The sequence below is a fragment of the Sapajus apella genome, unplaced genomic scaffold, assembly GCF_009761245.1.
Source record: "Sapajus apella isolate SASKATOON/1434 unplaced genomic scaffold, GSC_monkey_1.0 scaffold157, whole genome shotgun sequence".
NCBI lineage: Eukaryota > Metazoa > Chordata > Mammalia > Primates > Cebidae > Sapajus > Sapajus apella.
Window position 1 is genome coordinate 1,067,013 of NW_022437097.1, and position 18,076 is coordinate 1,085,088.

Below are 18,076 nucleotides of genomic sequence, written 5' to 3' on the forward strand. Positions count from 1 at the left end.
GCAGGAAAGGGTCATTAGGAGTGGGCGGGAGAGGTCAGCAGGATGGACCCTGGGAATGGGAAGAAAACGGCAGCTACTGGCCCTGCAGCTCCTGCTTGGGCACCCTGGTGGGAGCTGTTTGTTACCCACGTGGTCCCCTTTGCTGATGATCCCAGATGCACAGAATTGGAAGGGATCCACAGAGGCTATTAGCTCAACTTCCTCTCTAAATCAGCAATCCCTTCCTCAACATCCCCACCAGGTGGGTACTTCGTGCGAACACTGCAGTGTCCACACTTGCAGTCTGCTCTGCTGTTGGACAGTTGAGTTCTTCCTGCTGAGCCAAACTCTGCCTCCCCATGGCTCCTACCACTGACCCCCAGTGCCCGCAAAACAAGCCTATCCCTGTCCAAAAGACCATCCATGTGCGTTTTCATGGGTTTCAGAGCCAGAGAGGCTCAGAACTGAATTTCAGTTCTGCCACTTACTCATTTCAGCAAATTAAACTGTTTAATATCTTTAAGGCTTTGTTTATTCCTCAATAAAACAGAGCAAGGCTTAGCGAATTATGGCCCACAGGGTAAATCCAGACCATTGCCTGTTTTTATTAGAACACAGCCACAACCTTTTGGACACATATTGTCTGTGGCTGCTTTCAAGTTACAACAGAGTTGAGTTGTCGCAACAGAAACCAAGTGGCCCACAAAACTTATAATATTTACTATCTTGACATAAAAAGTCTGCCAAGCCCTAAAATAGAGGATCCCCATAAGAGGCTATTTTGAGGAATTAAATGCAGTAATATTTACAAAAAGATGCACATGGTGCTTGACTCCATAGCTAAGTAAAATATATTATTCATGAGATACTGGGGTTCTCCGACTTTTGCCTTCTTTGGACTCCCCCAAGTTTGTCACTGTGTCTCCCAGAACAGAACACTCTCATGTCCCAGATGCAGAATCACCTCAGAAAAAAAAAAAAAAAAAAACAAAAAAAAAAAACAGAGAAACCAGCAACTCCCATTGTGGACATTCAATTTCTATGGTATAGACAAAAGCTGTATTTTCTTCTTAATGCAGTCATGTGGCTGTGGGTTCCATGGACATATGTGAATTATCAAAGCTCTCAGACTCTCCTCCAAATAGACACTGTCATGACAAGCCTCCCTGCTGCTGCATTCAAGCAATTGCTTTTTCTCTCCAACTTAATTGTCTGGCTTCATCTTTATATCTGTTATATTTAATCATGTTGGGCTTGGTTCAATCCAACAATTAATGGGAACCCTCCTTCCATTCATTCATTCATTCATTCACATCACTTACTCAAATGTTCGATTTGGGGCTGGTTCTTGTGCTCAATTCAACAACCAGAAAACAAGTCACAGACCTAGATCACAGGAGCTTCTAGTCTTAAGGAAGAGAATGATACTTTGAAGTAATTATATGAATAGATATGGAATTGCAGTGGCTATTTGAATGGAGAGGGAAAAGTGATTCCACAGAGCTCTGACACCCGCAAGTCTCCCCAGCAGGTTCTCCAAGTCATACTCATCGTCTGTCTCAGCCCAGACCTCTGGGACACAAGAAACTATGCACTCCTGGGACAGTCCATACAAACCAGGTGAAACAGCAACTGCCCTAGACCTCATGCTCAGAGGCAGCCTATTCTCTTTCCTCCCCAGCTCTGGACACCCAGGGTCAATATCTTCTCTCAGCTCATTCCCCAGGAAGCTTAGGGGCATTTTCTTTGCCTACTGGGTGCAGACTCCTCCTTCCCTACACCAGCTCCAGCCCCCTAAGCACATCAGTCAAGACTGATTACTGTTGATCTTGTAACCCAGTGGTTCTCAACGGAGGGTGGGAGAATTTGCCCCTGGCACACATTTAGCAATGTCTGGAGACATTCTTGGCTGTCATAAAAGAGTATGAGGAGGCGGCTGTTACTGGCATCCAGTGGGTAGAGTCCATGGATGCTGCTAAACATCTTATTATAAATATCCTAGCCTAAAATACAATGCACAAGACAGCCCCCACAACAGAAAACTACCCAGAACAGACTGTCACTAATGCCGAGGTTGAGAACACCTGGTTTAGAGGAGGCAAGGAGAAAAACATGCATTGAACATGTCGTATGTCCCAGCACTGTGCTAGATATTTTAAACTTCTTTAAACTTCCCTTCCAAGACAGTGAGAGAGGAACAGGTCACAAAATGAGCTGCACCACCCACCACCCAATTTCCAGACATGGCTTAGCAGCTTGGGAGTCCAACTATTGCTTCCAGCATTTTAAACACACTATTCAAGGCTAATCATCTTTCTAAACCTCAGTTTTCTCATCTGTAAAATGTGAATTACAATACCTACCTCCAGCTCCTGGTCTAGAGTGCCTAGCAAATCTTGGTTTCCTTGTCCCCACTTCTTTCATGTATGATTTCCAGTTTTCTCCAAGGAAGGAAAGAGTAGACACACACACACACACACACACACATACACACACACACACACACGCTTGCACCCACCTGCTAACATTTTTATGTCGTCCACAAGAATCTGAATAAAGGAATGAAACCTCCAAGTCAAAATCATCTCTCCTTGGCTGAACGCCAAAAAACATTTTTCCATCCTTCATCTCACTTCCTATTTAGGGTTTCTAATACTGTTGGTTGTGCAAAAGTCTGTCTACCCTACATGACTAGAAGCTTGTTGAGATAAAGGGCCCTGCTCAACACTGCAGGAAAATTATTCAGATGTTCAACCAGCCCTTGAGGAATGAATAAATGATGGGCAAATACGACCAGGCACGGTGGCTCATGCCTATAATTTCAGTACTATGGGAGGCTGAGGCAGGTAGACCACGAGGTCAGGAGTTCAAGATGAGCCTGGCCAAGACAGTGAAACCCCGTCTCTACTAAAACTACAAAATTAGCTGGGTGTGGTGGCAGGCGCCTGTAATCCCAGCTACTTGGGAGGCTGAGGCAGGAGAATCACTTGAACCTGGCGGGCAGAGGTTGCAGTGAGCCGAGATTGTGCCACTGCACTCCAGCCTGGGTGACACAGAGAGACTCCATCTCAAAAAAAAAATTATTTAAAAAAATGATGGACAAATATTACAGTTCAAATGATAGTTTCGTTGAACAGCCTATTTATGGTAGCTGTTTATAGCTTATTTGTTGTCTGTCTGTTAGTTCCCTTGATGTTTTACCTAAATTCATCTTATAGACCCAATTTCCAAGCACTTTGCTTTTCAGATTTTGTCAGTTTTATGTTACTTTTACAAACTAAATATACTCACCCAACAAGCCCAAAGAACAAGAAAGAATCCTTTAAAATAAAGAAGCCTCTCAGCTGGGCGTGGTGGCTCATACCTGTAATCCCAGCACTACGGAAGGCCAAGGCAGGCAGATCACCTGAGGTCAGGAGTTCGAGACCAGCCCAGTCAACATGGCAAAACCCCATCTCTACTAAAAATACAAAAATTAGCTGGGCATGGTGGCATGTGCCTATAATTCCAACTATTCAGGAGACTGAGGCAGAAGAATCGTTTGAACCCAGGAGGTGGAGGCTGCTGTGAGCTGAGATCGTGCCACCGCACTCCAGCCTGGGTAATAGAGTGAGTCTTCATCTCAAAAAAAAAAGAAAGCAGCCTCTCACATAGCGGCCATGTTTCCTGAACAAACCAGACCCCACTCCAGGGAAACAGGATGAGTATTTACACATGTAAGTGGGCATTTACCCACAGCAACTGGCAGGGCCTCGCCGTTCAGTGCATCCTAACAATCCAGCCTTTCAGCCACCAACCTAATAGGCTTTTCTTGGCACAGACAGTTTTGGCTTGGCAAAACACTCATTTTCACATCTTAAATTGGTCTGTGTCAGAACTGAATGAAACTTCAGGATCTGCAGTCTGTCTTACATGCTGCACTAGGCTTCTCTTGGGCAGGGTCTCAGGTGTCCACACTCACCTCAAACTCCTTTCTCCCTAAAGATCCATGAAAAAAAATCACTTATTTGTATCCCTAATCAAATTCCCAGTGTCTCATTTGGCCACTTAAGATGGCTTTTAAGGCAGGCGTGTTGGCACATATCTATAGTCCTGGCTACGCAGGAGGCTGAGGTGGGAGGATCACTTGAGCCCAGGAACTTGAGGCTGCAGTGAGCTATGATCACACCACTGTGCCTGGGTAACATAGCGAGACTTTGTCTCTAAAAAGTAAGCAAACAAATACATAAAAGATGGTTTTTTTCATTTAAAAAGCAACCTAGAAAAATAAAATCTACCTTTCAGGAACTGAAGCACACTGCATTAAAAACACTAATTTATGTGCTCACACTGTCTCGGGTTACCTATAACACCAGGATGATACCCCTCAAAGCATTTCCGAGCAGCCTTCTTACTGGACAGCTAACTCCTCCTGGCTATGGAGCAGCTTTTGGTTGTCTCTGCTTCCTTAAATGCATCTCTTCCCATCTTAATAGATCCTCCTTAACATGAAGTTTTTCCCTCCCTTTCCCATGGTCTGGGACTTTGAAAATGGTATCCCTTGAAGTTCTGCCTTTAGCAGCCAACTTTCAAACGCACAGCTAAATTCCTAGTCAGTATGTTTCTCAGGAACTCTCAGCATCATCTAATGAGCACATAATCAGGTGGACTCACCAAGGGAGCCCAACATGTAAACCGAGTCCAGCCGAAAGGAGGCAGGCATACCTAGAAAAAATGGATCAGGGCTGGGCACGGTGGCTCACACCTGTAATCCCAGCACTTTGGGAGACCAAGGCAGGCAGATCACCTGAGGTCAGGAGATAGAGACCATCCTGGCTAACACGGTGAAACCACGTCTCTACTAAAAATACAAAAATTAGCTGGGCGTGGTGGCACATGCCTGTAGTCCCAGCTACTCAGGAGGCTGAGGCAGGAGAATCGCTTGAACCTGGGAGGCAGAGGTTGCAGTGAGCTGAGATGGCGCCACTGCACTCCAGCCTGGGCGACAGAGCAAGACTCCATCTCAAAAAAAAAAAAAGAAAAATGGATCAGATAAGCAAAGGCAAACTTGGCAGAATGAGCTCACCAGGCAGGCTGAGCCAAAGGAGAGACAGGCAGAGAAGAGAGAGGGAGGAAGGATGGAACTGAAGAGAAGTGAGCCCTTACCTGCACTCTGCCTCTGGGAGGCCAGGCCAGGAATGAATGGAGAAGAGGCAGGACCCAGGAACACAGATTTAGAAGCATGTTACACTGTCTCTCTTCCTCTCTCTCTCCTGTTCCTGCTCTGTCTTGTTAAACAGCCTCCACCTCTCGAGCACTTACTGTGTGCCTAGTACTGTGCCTAGCACTTGACACATAGCAGACATCCTCACCACCACCTTGTGAAGTAGCCATGATGACTATCCCCATTTTACAGACGAGGAAGACTGAATCTCCCAGAAGTCAAGTGGCTTTCCCAAAGTAACAGCTAATTTGTTTTGTGAAGATAGGGATTTGGGCGCAAAGCCCTGAAACGCTATTCTAATTTCTGCATATGCACCTTTATAAGCAACTAAATAAACAAGGCTTACTGTGCCCTCAGCTTAATCCCAACCAACACCAGAGACAAAAGGCCATGTTCTCTACCCTTAGAAAACTCACAGTCCATAGGAGCCAAGAATCTCACCCATAAGTCCCCTGTCAAAGAATGCCAAGTGGCCAGTTATCTACTCCAAATTGTTAAGGAAAACAGGAAATTGGAGCAACAGCCTTCCTGGTAGAGTAGCCTAGGACATGTTCTGGAGAGTCTGTCGGGATAAACCAGTCAGGCCATTTTGTACATGTATTTCCTTCTCATTCTCCAGGTTACTCTAACTTCTCTCAATGAAGATAAAAATTATCTACACCAAAGAGAATGTTGCTTCTAAACACAAGACCTACAAAAGGATGGTTCATATTAATGAGTAATATTCTTGAAACAAGATCTACTCATTCAATGTGCAAATCACAATGAACAAAACCAAGAGACTCCATGGCCCTGAGGCTGACAATACTCTGTCCACTCCCGTGTGTGTCGAGCGTTCTTATCTCTTCCAGCCAACGACTGGGTGGGGAGGAAAGCATGGACTGACAAAACTCCATCCAGTAAATATTCCACTTGTGCTAATTCATTTCCTCTCCCAAACAATTGAATCGGATGCCTGCGGCTGTACATAATGGAACATATGATGGAGTCCAGAACACACCCTTATCGATTCTAAATGGAAGAACAGTGACTATCTTATGTTTAGACCATCTTGTGACTTGGTTAGAAAAAGGGCAAAAGCGGACTGGCTGTGGGCTCGCTGGTGCCACTGCCTCCATGCATGGCAAAGGAGCGGAGCAAGTGAGGAAAGGGCCTCCTCCATGTGCTGCGGTGGAGAAGGAAAAGAAACCGTGATCCTCTGACGCCAGAGGAGCTCCTGAGAATGAAATCTGTGAGAGATTCTGGCATTGCTCCCAGCAGTTCACACACTGATTATAGAGACTTTGAGTGGCAAAGCCAACATCTAGGAAGACAACTTTCTATACTCCCATCCCAAGCGCACAGAAGAAAACGCTGGCAAGCTCTGCTTTCAATTATACTGAATTATAGGCCAATGAAATATTATTTTTAAGGTAATAAATAACTTTTTAGCACTTTTGGCATTACCAAATTCCTAAGGACAGCTCTTCTGTGTATTACGTACCACTGAGCATCTCCAAGGTCAGCAGTTCCTGTTAAAAGTCTGTTCTCTGCAGGATACGTATACCTGCAGCGCCTGTAGCTTTGTTTTTATAAAGCCAAACAGCTTGTAACTCCTAGTCTATTAAATATTACACTCCAAAGGTTGCAGCCTTTCATCACTTTCCCGGGGACACACATTTCTGCTGCTTACCCATAAACCACAGACGGTCCAAAGAATTGAGCTTTACACAGAAGAGGCAAAATCATTTAGAAAAACTTCTCAAAGGAGGGTGGAAACATCAGAACTGAACTGACACTACATCCTGACCTCTTCTCCCCGCCTGTCCCACTGTATCCTTCTGCCACTTTTTTTCTTGCATCACTTTAGGTGTACCTATCCTCCCTCAGAGGTAGCCCAGTCCTGGACAGACATATGAGGTGCTAGGGAGACACATAGACAGGCAGCTCCGAGGAAAATCTAATCATTTTCATGAATGGGGAAAAAAAGAATGGCATTGATGACTTTCTTTACATGTCTCTTTCACCTGGAAAATTCTATAGTGAGGGTCAGATGTCAGGGGTTGTAATAAGGTCTCAAAAATCCTGACAATAAGGTAAAATGGCTCGCGCCTGCAATCCTAGCACTTTTGGAGGCTGAGGAGGGCGGATCACCTGAGATCAGGAGTTCCAGACCATCCTGGCCAACATGGCAAAATCCCATCTCTACTAAAAACACAAAAATTAACCAGGTGTGGTGGCAGGTGCCTGTAGTTCCAGCTACTCAGGAGGCTGAAGTAGGAGAATCACTTGAACTCAGGAGGCGGAGGTTGCAGTGAGCCAAGAGCATGCCACTTCACTCCAGCCTGGGTGACAGAAGGAGACTCCATATCCAAAAAAAAAAAAGGAAAAGTATATACAGTTTCAAAAGTAAAAACCAATGAACTAAGACATAACTATTCAACAATGAAAATTAGTTCTCGTAGGTGAAAATTTACAATATCAACTGTACTTAAAAATGTACCAGCCAGCTCCATTCATAACATATTTCCTAAATAAGAGTAATCAGGCAGTTTTGACAGAAAATAAAATGTGTCCCAAAAGAAGTCCGTACCTCGAGCCAAATTTCCAAGCCAAAACCCATCAGTCTTATGAATATAAGCGCCATCAGTATAAACTTTTCACACTCCAGAGATCAGCAGTTTACAAGCTTTCATTTGCTCAAACATTATGTTCTTCATCCAAAGTTGTATGTGTTTATAAAGGAAAAAAAAAATCAACAACATTCTCCCACACCTCCTTCCCTCCTCTCCCCGCCACCCTGGCATCTCTAATTATACGTTAGGTTACTGAATAAAATTTTTCAAGTGCACAACTGAAACATGGAAAGGTGGGACATAAGGAAAAAGCCACGTGATCACTTCTCAGAGATAAGCAATGTTACACTCAAATGACCACAGTGTGCTCCGTAAGCCACACCAGATTTCAAGGTCACCTAAAGAAGACCAAAGTGACAAATGCACGTCACTATGGATCACACTTGTCAGGTATCTCCAGAGGTAAGTTACCATCACATGATTGTTTTGTTTTTGACTGGGATAGAAGATAAAACACAACTGTTTAAGGTTTTAGACATTTCATTTGTAAAAACCCACCTAGCACAGTTAACTCTGCAGCTGGGATACAACTACACGTATCTAAGAAAGATTTACTAGTTAGAGAAAGTTTAAATCCATTTTAGTTAGATGATGTGAAAAATCTGAATGTCAACCTCTTTTTTCTTCCGACCTCTTCTAACTGCACATTTAAAAATTTCATTTATAATTGAATATACCCAAAGTCATACCTCGGATTTATTATAAATAATTGGCACTGCCATACAACCTCTTTCAAGGTGAAGAAAGGGTGCATTCCATTTGGATAATTTACCCTAACAAACCAGAGCAAAACAATTAAATATGATCTTCCACATGAAGTCCCAGACAATCCCTCACCAAGTCTAAGCAAGCCAGACTAGTAGCTGCATAACGAAATGAGAAGCTGTTGGTCACTGGCAGGTAGGCACACAGGTCAGAGACAAGACTCTCAGACATTACATTACTCAAAAGTTAAATAACAATGAAAGTGTTTTTGAAGTTTTCTAAAAAGGTAAACCATTAACTTGGTTCTTGAGTAAAACTACGCCACACGTTAACAGCATTCCAAACTGCAAGGTGCAAGCCATTTGGAAAAGGAAAAGAAGGTCCCAATGTGTGGTTAAAGGCTGTGAAAGTTCTGAGCTCAAAGGGCAGACCCTGTTGCCTTTGGCTGGGCTTCGAACGAAAACCTTCCATGAAGCAGCTACTATTTATCCCTAGCCGTTCTCTCCACGAAGATGCTGAAATAAATTGGCATCAAACGGCTGCCTACTTCACCTCTCTTAAATATCGACTTCATCTAGCTTTCGAAAAACGAAAATTGCCAAATCATAAGTAGCATAGATAATGAAATTAGACCTGACCCAGAATTCTGGGTCCATGTCCGGCCACCTATTAACCAACGAGCTCTATGGAGAAAGCCACTCGACCTGTCTAAACACAGGTGGATAAAACGTGAAGGGAGGCAATGCTGGTCACTCGGGCTTCCTCCAGGTCAAAGGCCCAGCCGGGCACAGTGGCTCATACCTGTAATGGCAGCACTTTGAGAGGCCAAGGCCGGTGGATCACTTGAAGTCAGGAGTTCAAGACCAGTGAACTCCCATCTCCATTAAAAATAAAAAATTTAGCTGGGCTTGGTGGTACATGCTTATGATCCCAGCTACTTGGGAGCCTGAGACAGAGAACTGCTTGAACTAGGAGGGTGCAGGTTGCAGTGAGCCGAGATCGCCTCGCTGCACTCTAGCCTGGGCGACAGAGCAAGACTTTATCTCAAAAAAAACCCAAAAAACAAACACACACAAACAACGTCCCTGAGCTCTCTGAGTTGCTCTTTCCCAATGGAAACCACTCCCCTCTTGTCAGTAGGTGGCTTCCTTTGCTTCATAATTCAAAATGAATTTCTACTAAAATAATATTTACTTCATTTATACAAACTGTTAGGTACGCACGATAGCTGGCTAGAATGAAGGACGAAAGTTCCTAACACATTTCCCTGCTGAGCCAGGCAGTATGACTTTGACCATGTCACTTGGGGATATCAGATATCCAGCAGCTCAGTCCCTCACCCCCAATCACCTGGAAGGAAGTGGTCTGGATTGGAACAGCATGGAAGAAACAATGTTGCCTCTCCTGATATAACATCTGTATACAACTACAGTCAGTCCTCTGTATCTGTGGGTTCTACGTCCATGGATTCAATCAACCTTGTACCAAAAATATTCAGGAAAAAAACTGCATCTGTACTGAACATATACAGACTTTTTTTTTCCTGATGATTATTCCGTAAACATTACAATGCTACTTTTTACGTAGCATTTACAATGTACTAAGTATTATAAGTAATCGAGAGATGGTTTAAGACATATCGGAAGATTACATAGGTTATATACAAATACTATGCCATTTTATATAAGGGACTTCAGCATTTGTGGATTTTGGTGTCCCCGGAGGTCCTGGAACTAATCCCCCATGGATGCTGAGGGATGACTGCACTGGAATTTATCTGGGCATCCATCTTTGTAGGTTTCCTATGAGATTTTCACAGCTTTGCAGGGGCGTGTACCAATGTTATGGGGCCTTCAGGCTCCTCACTGGCCAGGTGAGACAATGAGGGTAAAAGAGCATGGGGGACCAGGAAGTGAGCTTCCATGTTCCCTGGCTTTCCAACCAATAAGCACCTCCATACACTCTGCTCCTGGCCCCCTTGAACCTAGATGATGCCTGCCGGAATGCAGCAACACACTCCCAGTGCCAGCAAGCAAGCATTCAATCAAATTACCACTTACTAACACCATCATGCCTTCCCTCCACATCCTGGAAGATCACTATTAGACCTTCCTAAAATGTACACACTTTAAAAATCACTAACCGTTGCTTCTAACCTATGTATCTGAGAACTTTATCTCTCTTACAACTTTGGACCCATTCCTATCAGAGGAAACATCTGAGAGCATTCTGAGTCAAAAACGTTAAGAGGAAAAATGTCACATTCAGCACAGTCCTATAAGGATGTAGAAGCCCATCGGTGGCCTGTGGTTCCCATTTCCGAAGAAAAAACAAGCCAGAAAGTCTCTCCCCTTCTATGAGCCACACAGGATTGCTATGGTTCTTAGGACTAACTCCTGTAATCCACAGCAAACCAGCCAAGAGATGTACTTGGACTGCCCAGGCTTATGACAATTTCTTACTTCAATTAAAATGCCTATGGATTTTATGCCAAAAGGGGAATGTTTTAAACTTGAGTTATTAGCTTCCAATGACCATCCAAACCAATGTAAAATATTTAATGCTCCACTTCGTTTGTTTTGTTTAAAACTGATCTTGTGCTTGAAAATTTTGGCTGCTCTGCTTATTAATGCGCAGGCACAAAGAATGCAAAAACAAAAGCAGTTTTTATTTTGATGAGCTGCAGCCATTATATCCTAAGTGTTCATTTTCACCACAAGCCATCATTTATTGAGGGCCTAAAACATACATATTCTTTCAAGTTGCTTTATGTATATTGATCCACTCAGTCTATCAGCATGCATTTACTGAGCACCTCCTAAGTGCCATGCATCAACCTGAGCACTAGAAATAAAAAGTGAGGAGCAAGTCCAAGGTAATGGCCCCATGGAGAAAGCAGATCATCAAATAAGCAGTTACTAAGCAATGTGGTAAATGCTGTGATGGAGAAAACAGGTTATTAAAAATAATATATTAGGGGCCAGGCACAGTGTGTCTGCCATATAATCTCAGAGCTTTGGAACGCCGAGGTGGGAGAATTGCTGAGCCCAAGATTCAAGGTTACAGTGAGCTATGATTGTGCCGCTGCACTCTAGCTTGGGCAACAGAGTAAGACCCTGTCTCTAAAATATACATATATATATGTGTGTGTGTGTGTGTATATATATACATACATATATATTAGATGCATGACAGTAGGCATTCAGTAAATGCATAATATATCTATCTATAGACTAGAAAGATACACAGATTATTAGACAGTGACTGCATGTCAGATGTTTAAAGCCACGTCTGTAATTCTCACAACACCCTACCCTACCAGGGTAGGTAACTCCCCACTTTCCAAATGAGCTTCCTGAGGTTCTTCCACACTGCACACTGCCTCTCTAACAGCATCAACATCTGCATCATCGTTTGCAGCTTACGTCCCCATTCTGGTTTCAAAATTGCACCTGCCAAACTGCATTAGCTCATTTAGGCATGCATTAATCCCATATTGACCACAGATACCAATTTGCTGGAAGTCTAGGGCACACTGCACACCGTGGCGAGAAAGGGCTGCAACAACTCCAAACCACACCCCAAAGAAACTCACGAGCTGGTTGCAAAGACTAATACAAGACTAATAAATATAAAACAGGATGGAACATGTCACTGGGCAGTCTATGGTCACGGACAAAAAAAGTCTCAGAAAAGTCACTTGACTTTAAAAAGGGAAAACTCATTGTGGAAGGATGCATTAAAGAAGTGGGACTTAGGTCTTAAGATCATATAAGGTCAGCTGGTGCACTAGGAGAAAGAAAGCCAGTCCCTCAGGAAAGCAGTGTACACAGAGAGGTACCCAGGAGGCTCACAGGTTAGGCTGAACGACGGCCAAGGATGTAACTAGAGCCCAACAATGGAGCAAGCCAGACTGCAGCTGCCCAAGGTGCCAGCTGATAAGAGATGCTAGGGCATCCTGGGGCATTAAAACAACCCGGTGTAATAGCAGGTGGAGAAAACTGCATTTATAAGAACTCCTCTCAGAGGCTGTTAAACATGATGGAGGCAGTTCTTTGTTCCACCTCCTGGCATAGAGGGTGAGACCCTAAAGGGCCTCCAGGAGCCAAAATTGAAGGCCACCAAATGCTCTTTTAAAGATGACAAGTCCGTCTGCTGCAGGGACTAGCTTCTGCTTGGAGGCTGTGCCAGCTCAAGGCCAGGGCAGCATTATTCAGAATCACAGTGAAGGCTGAATGCTGTCAGCAACCCATCTCCCTATAACCCTTTTGCCATAAGGCCTCCCCTCCCAAAGTTGGTAAACAGATACTTAAGAATATTGAGTTGCAGGCCAAGTTATTAGCTTGCCTGGGGCACCCACATGTCTCAGCCAGTCTACAGATAATGTCTATAGTTGTTTATCCACTGCTGATAAACTACCTTTACAAGTTAGATTACTTAATTTTTACAACAGCCATGAAATAAGCACTAGACCTCTCATTTTATAGAGGAAAATCCTGAGGGTCAGAGTGGGTAAATGGCCTGTTCAAGAAAGCTAGCAGGTTGCAGAGCCAGGTTTGGGGCCAGGGTCTGTCCAGTGGTCCACCTGCTCCATCACTGCTGCAATAGTTGTAATACTTTATAAAGTTCTTGACAGTTGACAGAGAGCTTTTGCAGAAGTTTTAGGCAGTACGCACAAATACACACATTTTCAGTTTTCCCAATAGTAAAATAATATTCATAATAATACTGTATTCTACTTTTTAAAAAACCCATCTTTCCTCCTAGCTATGGACTTTGTCTCATTACATTTATAAGGTAAGTGAATCGTTATTATTTAGATGACTGCTAAAGATATGTAAGTGAAGTATTTATTTGTTTATTTATTTATTTTCAGACAGAGTCCTGCTGTGTCACCCAGGCTGGAGTGCAGTGGCATGACTTCAGCTCACTGCAACCTCTGCCTCCGAGAATGGTTCAAGCCATTCTCGTGCCTCAGCCTCCCAAGTAGCTGGGACTACAGGCACCTGCCACCATGACCAGCTAATTTTTTTTTTTTTGTATTTTTAATAGATACGAGGTTTCACTATGTTGGCCAGGCTGGTCTTAAACTCCTGACCTTGTGATCTGCCCGCCTCGGCCTCCCAAAGTGCTGGGATTACAGGCATGAGCCACCCTGTCTGGCCAAGTAAAATCTTAAATCTTAGATACTGGTCTGCTAGTAAGTCAGTACTTAGAATGATCTTGCGTTTGTGCCACATATCTGCCCATTTCCATTTTTGTGCCACCAAACTCCTGCCTTCACTCCCAATCCTCCCTCAGTGACACATGATGTCACATAAGCAGCATCTTCCTACATGTCCATCTTACATCAGGACTTGTTTTCAGGAAGTGGCTACATCCAAGGCAGACATAAAATCACAGGACTTGAAAAATTTTCCAAAAAACAACCGTTCACTCAGTTTTTGGCAAAAACAATAGCAATTACACAGGACAGCTGGGTATGTGCATTTCATTCTGAAGACTTCCAGTTTTTCAGAGCATTTCTTTAAAATTCCTAGGTCACATAAATTATTTAATAAACAATTTGTCGATTTGCCTTCCACACTGGGAAGAAAGTTATACACAGAAATGTACACGGAGTCAATCAAAGTGCAGGTGACAAATAAGCAAACCACCTCCCTCATCATCACGCCCCTGAAATGAAGAGCACAAACTCCCTTCACCAACCACAGGGAGGCCTCTTTTCTATTTCTTTCTCATAACACATCACTGTACCAAAAAATCATAATGAAAAGGTCAATATACGTGATCCATAATACAAAAAATCTCAACTAATTTTAGTCATCTCTCTTTCTAACAACATTTAAATAATCAGACCACACTATGCAGATCAAATTTAAAAAATTTTTTTTGCTTTTTTTTCCCCAGTCCCAAAGAAAAACTCCATATCCCACTCATCTTGCTGAAAACCACAAGAAAGTTACTTAATTCCAGTTAAACCAATCTTAAACATATCCATGAAATGTGATTTTTCAAGAGCTTTCCTTATTTACTCACCAGATCATCAATAAACAGAGAGCTCCTCCTAAGTACAGGCCCCACTGATGTTTTCAGTCAATACTAAACATTTAGAGAAATATTCTGTTACACTAACGTTTATAAAAATTCTACACTATCGTTTGAATTTAAAAATTTTTCAGTTAAGCTTAGTTTTCATAATTCTCATTAGGTAATCTAGAATGTGGGTGTTTTTGAATTTCCTTTTCATGGAGAAAAAGGAAGCTTTGTATCAGGACATCAGATGTATATGGGAAAATAAGTTATTTCAGTGCACATGTAAGTAAATACATATTTGGTTTCTTTAAAGATCCTTTGCCTGCTCCACTCACAATGCAAATACACCACAGTCAAATTCCGTAAATTCAGTTTTAAATGTAGGTATGAAAACCAGGTTTTCTACTAAAGTTGACCGAGCCCAAAACACTCTGCCTAATACACAGTCAAAGGAAACAGCAATCAGCCCCTTAGATGCCCCGGAAGAAACCCTTCTTTGTTTACCTAGAAACTGAAAGATTTTACACTGAGAATCACAGCTGCCACAGCAAAGGAGGTATGCTCTGAATTCAGATAGCCATATTAGACTCTCATTGATTTGTTAAAAATTTAACATTGTAAATGAAACCAAAGCCACCAACACCAACCGGGTAATTAAATTCCTGGTTGGAAGAAGTTTCAAAATCCAAGCCCAACATCAACATCTGGCAAGTTTCCATTTACCACCTACCAATACTTGCTCACATTACACTGAAAATTCAGATAGAGGGAAAAGTACTAAGATTTTTTAAAGCCTATTAATTAGTTTGTACTCTCCGTTTAAATCACAAATAAAAGCTAACTCCAGTTGCAATTATAATCTTAGTGTTCGTCCTGTTGTCACGGAAGGCCAAGGGCTGACAAGATGTTAATGCAGACAATTAAATCTGTTCTGTCCAGGGGACTTGATCAATACACTGTGCATCATAATCTAGCCCTGAACGGCTGCCTCTCCTCCACCCCCAGGCCTTTGGATCGGACGGTTTATCTCTGGGTTAGTAACTCTTTTCTCTATGATTTGCACATCTTCAGAAAGGGCGAGGGAGACGCCTGATTCAAACTGCATTTGTTTACCACCCAGTGGCCCCATCGTTATGCATTTCCACAACCCAGGAGCGTGCGCTTCTGGCACCCCCTTTACCTGCCAAGTTCCTCGCCGGTGTCGTAGTAATCATCCACGTTTTCCTGCCTGAACACGGTCATGATAAACTGTCACACCTCACCAAAGCCCAGCGCACTTCAGCTCCGCTTCGCAGACCATCACCACCGCTCCTGTGCCTCCGTGGCCCCCTCATGCATCAGTTTCCAGTCCTTTTGAAAACAAACAAACAAAAAAAATTGGCAATAATAATAGTAAAATGGCAACCCCAAAAGAAAGTAGACCTCCCCAGCGCTAAGACCCACAAGCTGGAGACCAGGTCTCAGGAGTTGCCCCTCCTCGCGGGGTGGAGGGGAGCACCCTTTGTTAAAGCTGGGCGGCCAGGGACGCCCTCAACCTCTCAGCCCCGCGCGCGCGTGGGGCCGAGCACCACGGCACCCTGAGGTCCGCAACCCCAAACGCTGGGCGGTGTGTTCGGATCAGAACCGGCTCCGGAAGTGACTGGCCTCCCTGCCTCCCCTTTCTCACACACGCCCACCCAGCTTTCCCACCTCCAGGGACGCCGCGGAAGAATGAAGCCCTCGCCCAGACCAACGCGCCTTGCTGGAAGCATCCCTGTCAGCCTGCGGCATTGGTGGCACCCCCGCGCCACCTCTCGGCTCCCGCGCCTCTCCTGCCGCCGTGGCCACCCTCTGCCTTCCCCGGGCAAGGCAGTCCCCAGAGCCACATTCCTAGCGACTCCCTCTCCGTTACCCGGCCGACCCGGCGTGCTGCCGCCCGGGGGAGCAAGGGAGGGAAGGGAGCGGCCCACCGAGGCGCGGCCGTCCGCTCCAGATCCCCGCGCCCCGACACAAAGCGCCTGTTCCGGCCGGCGCCACCTGTTCCCACCCGGCTCGCGGGGCTGGGGGTGCCTCCTGGCTGCAATCGCATTTCTCCCCGAAGCCAAGTTTCCCTCCGCCTTGGCCTTCCCCGTTGGTCGAGGCGCTGCCCGGGCAAACCCCACCGCGCCCTGGCCGCGACAGCAAAAGCTGGCGCCGGGGGTCGGGGGAACCGGGGAACCGCGCCTGGCCACTCACCCGGGCGCCTGAGAGCTCCCCGGGTCCCGCCGGAGCACTGTCTGAGGCCGACCATAGGCGCCAGCGCCACAGACAAGCGGGGCGGCGGCGGGAACACAGCTAGGGAGGGAGTGGGGGGCGCAGATCCCACGCAGCCGCCCAGGCGCCGGCTCCAGAGCCAGCCGCCGCGAGGGTCGCCGAGTCCCTTCAGCGGAGGGAACAATGTCCACGGCGTCGGCTCGGCCCGGCTCTCCAGCTCCCGCTCCAGAGCAGCCTCTAGGCTCCTCGCCGCCTTTAGGGCGGAGGGCGGCCGGCAGGCGGCCAATGGGGACCCTGCAAGCGGGCTGGCGGCGCGGCCCACCCACCTCCGAGCTGCCCGGCCCGGCCGGCGCTGCGGGTTCTGCGCGGCGCTGCTGCTCCTCCCAGCTCTGCGCTCCCGGCTCGCTGGCTCGCTCTACAGCGCACACCCCGCACACGCCCACTCGCCCCACACCCACGCCGGCAAGGGAGCCAGCGCCCGTAACGCGGGCGCCCCACCTGTGACACATCGCTAAGCTGTCCTCCGGCTGGGTTCTAGGGAAACATGATTCTTTCGTCCCACAGATGTGTACTGGGATCCCGGCTTGTGCCGGGCACGGTGCTTGGCAAGGGAAAATCACAGAGAACCAAACAGGTTTTTAAAATCCCTGCCCTCCGGAAACCTACATTCTGGTGGAACAGATTGATAATAAATATGTAAACTAACTAATAAGGTAATTTTGGAGGATCAGTCCCATGTTTACCACAGACAGGTTAATGGAATAGAGAATGGCAGGAAGGGAGCGGACCTCCTTAGACTGGATTCCCCTGCCGGATTGGTGTTGGAACCGAGGTTTGAAGGCAAAAAGGTTTGCAATGAGAGAGGAAAAGGTTGAGGTCTCCGAGACCCAAAAAAGCAACAGAGACAAAGAGCTTATTTGTGCTATCCAATATGCTATTGGCTATTGACGAGCTGAAATACAGCTAGTTCCAAATTAATTGTACTGTAAGTGTAAAATACACATTAGAGTCCAAGACTTAGAATGGATATGTGAATGAAAAATATCTCATGAATATTTTTACATTCGTTACACGTTCAGTGATAATATTTTAGATATATTGGTTTAAATAAAATATATTATTAAAATTAATTTCATGTGTTTACTTTCTTTTGAGACAGAGTCTCGCACTGTCGCCAGGCTGGAGTACAGTGGCACGTTCTCGGCTCACTGCAACCTTCACCTTCCGGGTTCAAGCAATTCTCCTGCCTCAGCCTCCCGGGTAGCTGGGACAACAAGTGTGCATCACCACACCCAGCTAATATTTG

At 45.2% G+C, this 18,076-nt stretch overlaps 1 protein-coding gene across 3 annotated transcripts in view; it reads right to left on the minus strand.

The window, feature by feature from the left end:
- The window catches only part of DAPK1 (death associated protein kinase 1), a 206,094-nt gene extending 188,896 nt beyond the window's left edge, over positions 1-17,198 (minus strand). The window contains exons 1-2 of one of the 3 annotated variants that reach the window (XM_032266311.1): positions 17,097-17,198; positions 15,719-15,888 (exon numbers count right to left, since the gene is read on the minus strand). In XM_032266311.1, the coding sequence (XP_032122202.1) occupies positions 15,719-15,780 (62 nt within the window). In that variant the 5' untranslated portion in view covers positions 15,781-15,888; positions 17,097-17,198. Of the gene's footprint in view, positions 1-15,718; positions 15,889-16,227; positions 16,432-16,752 lie in introns of those variants that run through there. The other 2 variants (XM_032266310.1, XM_032266313.1) reach the window with 2 other exon arrangements.
- Between the last annotated feature and the right edge of the window lie 878 nt (positions 17,199-18,076).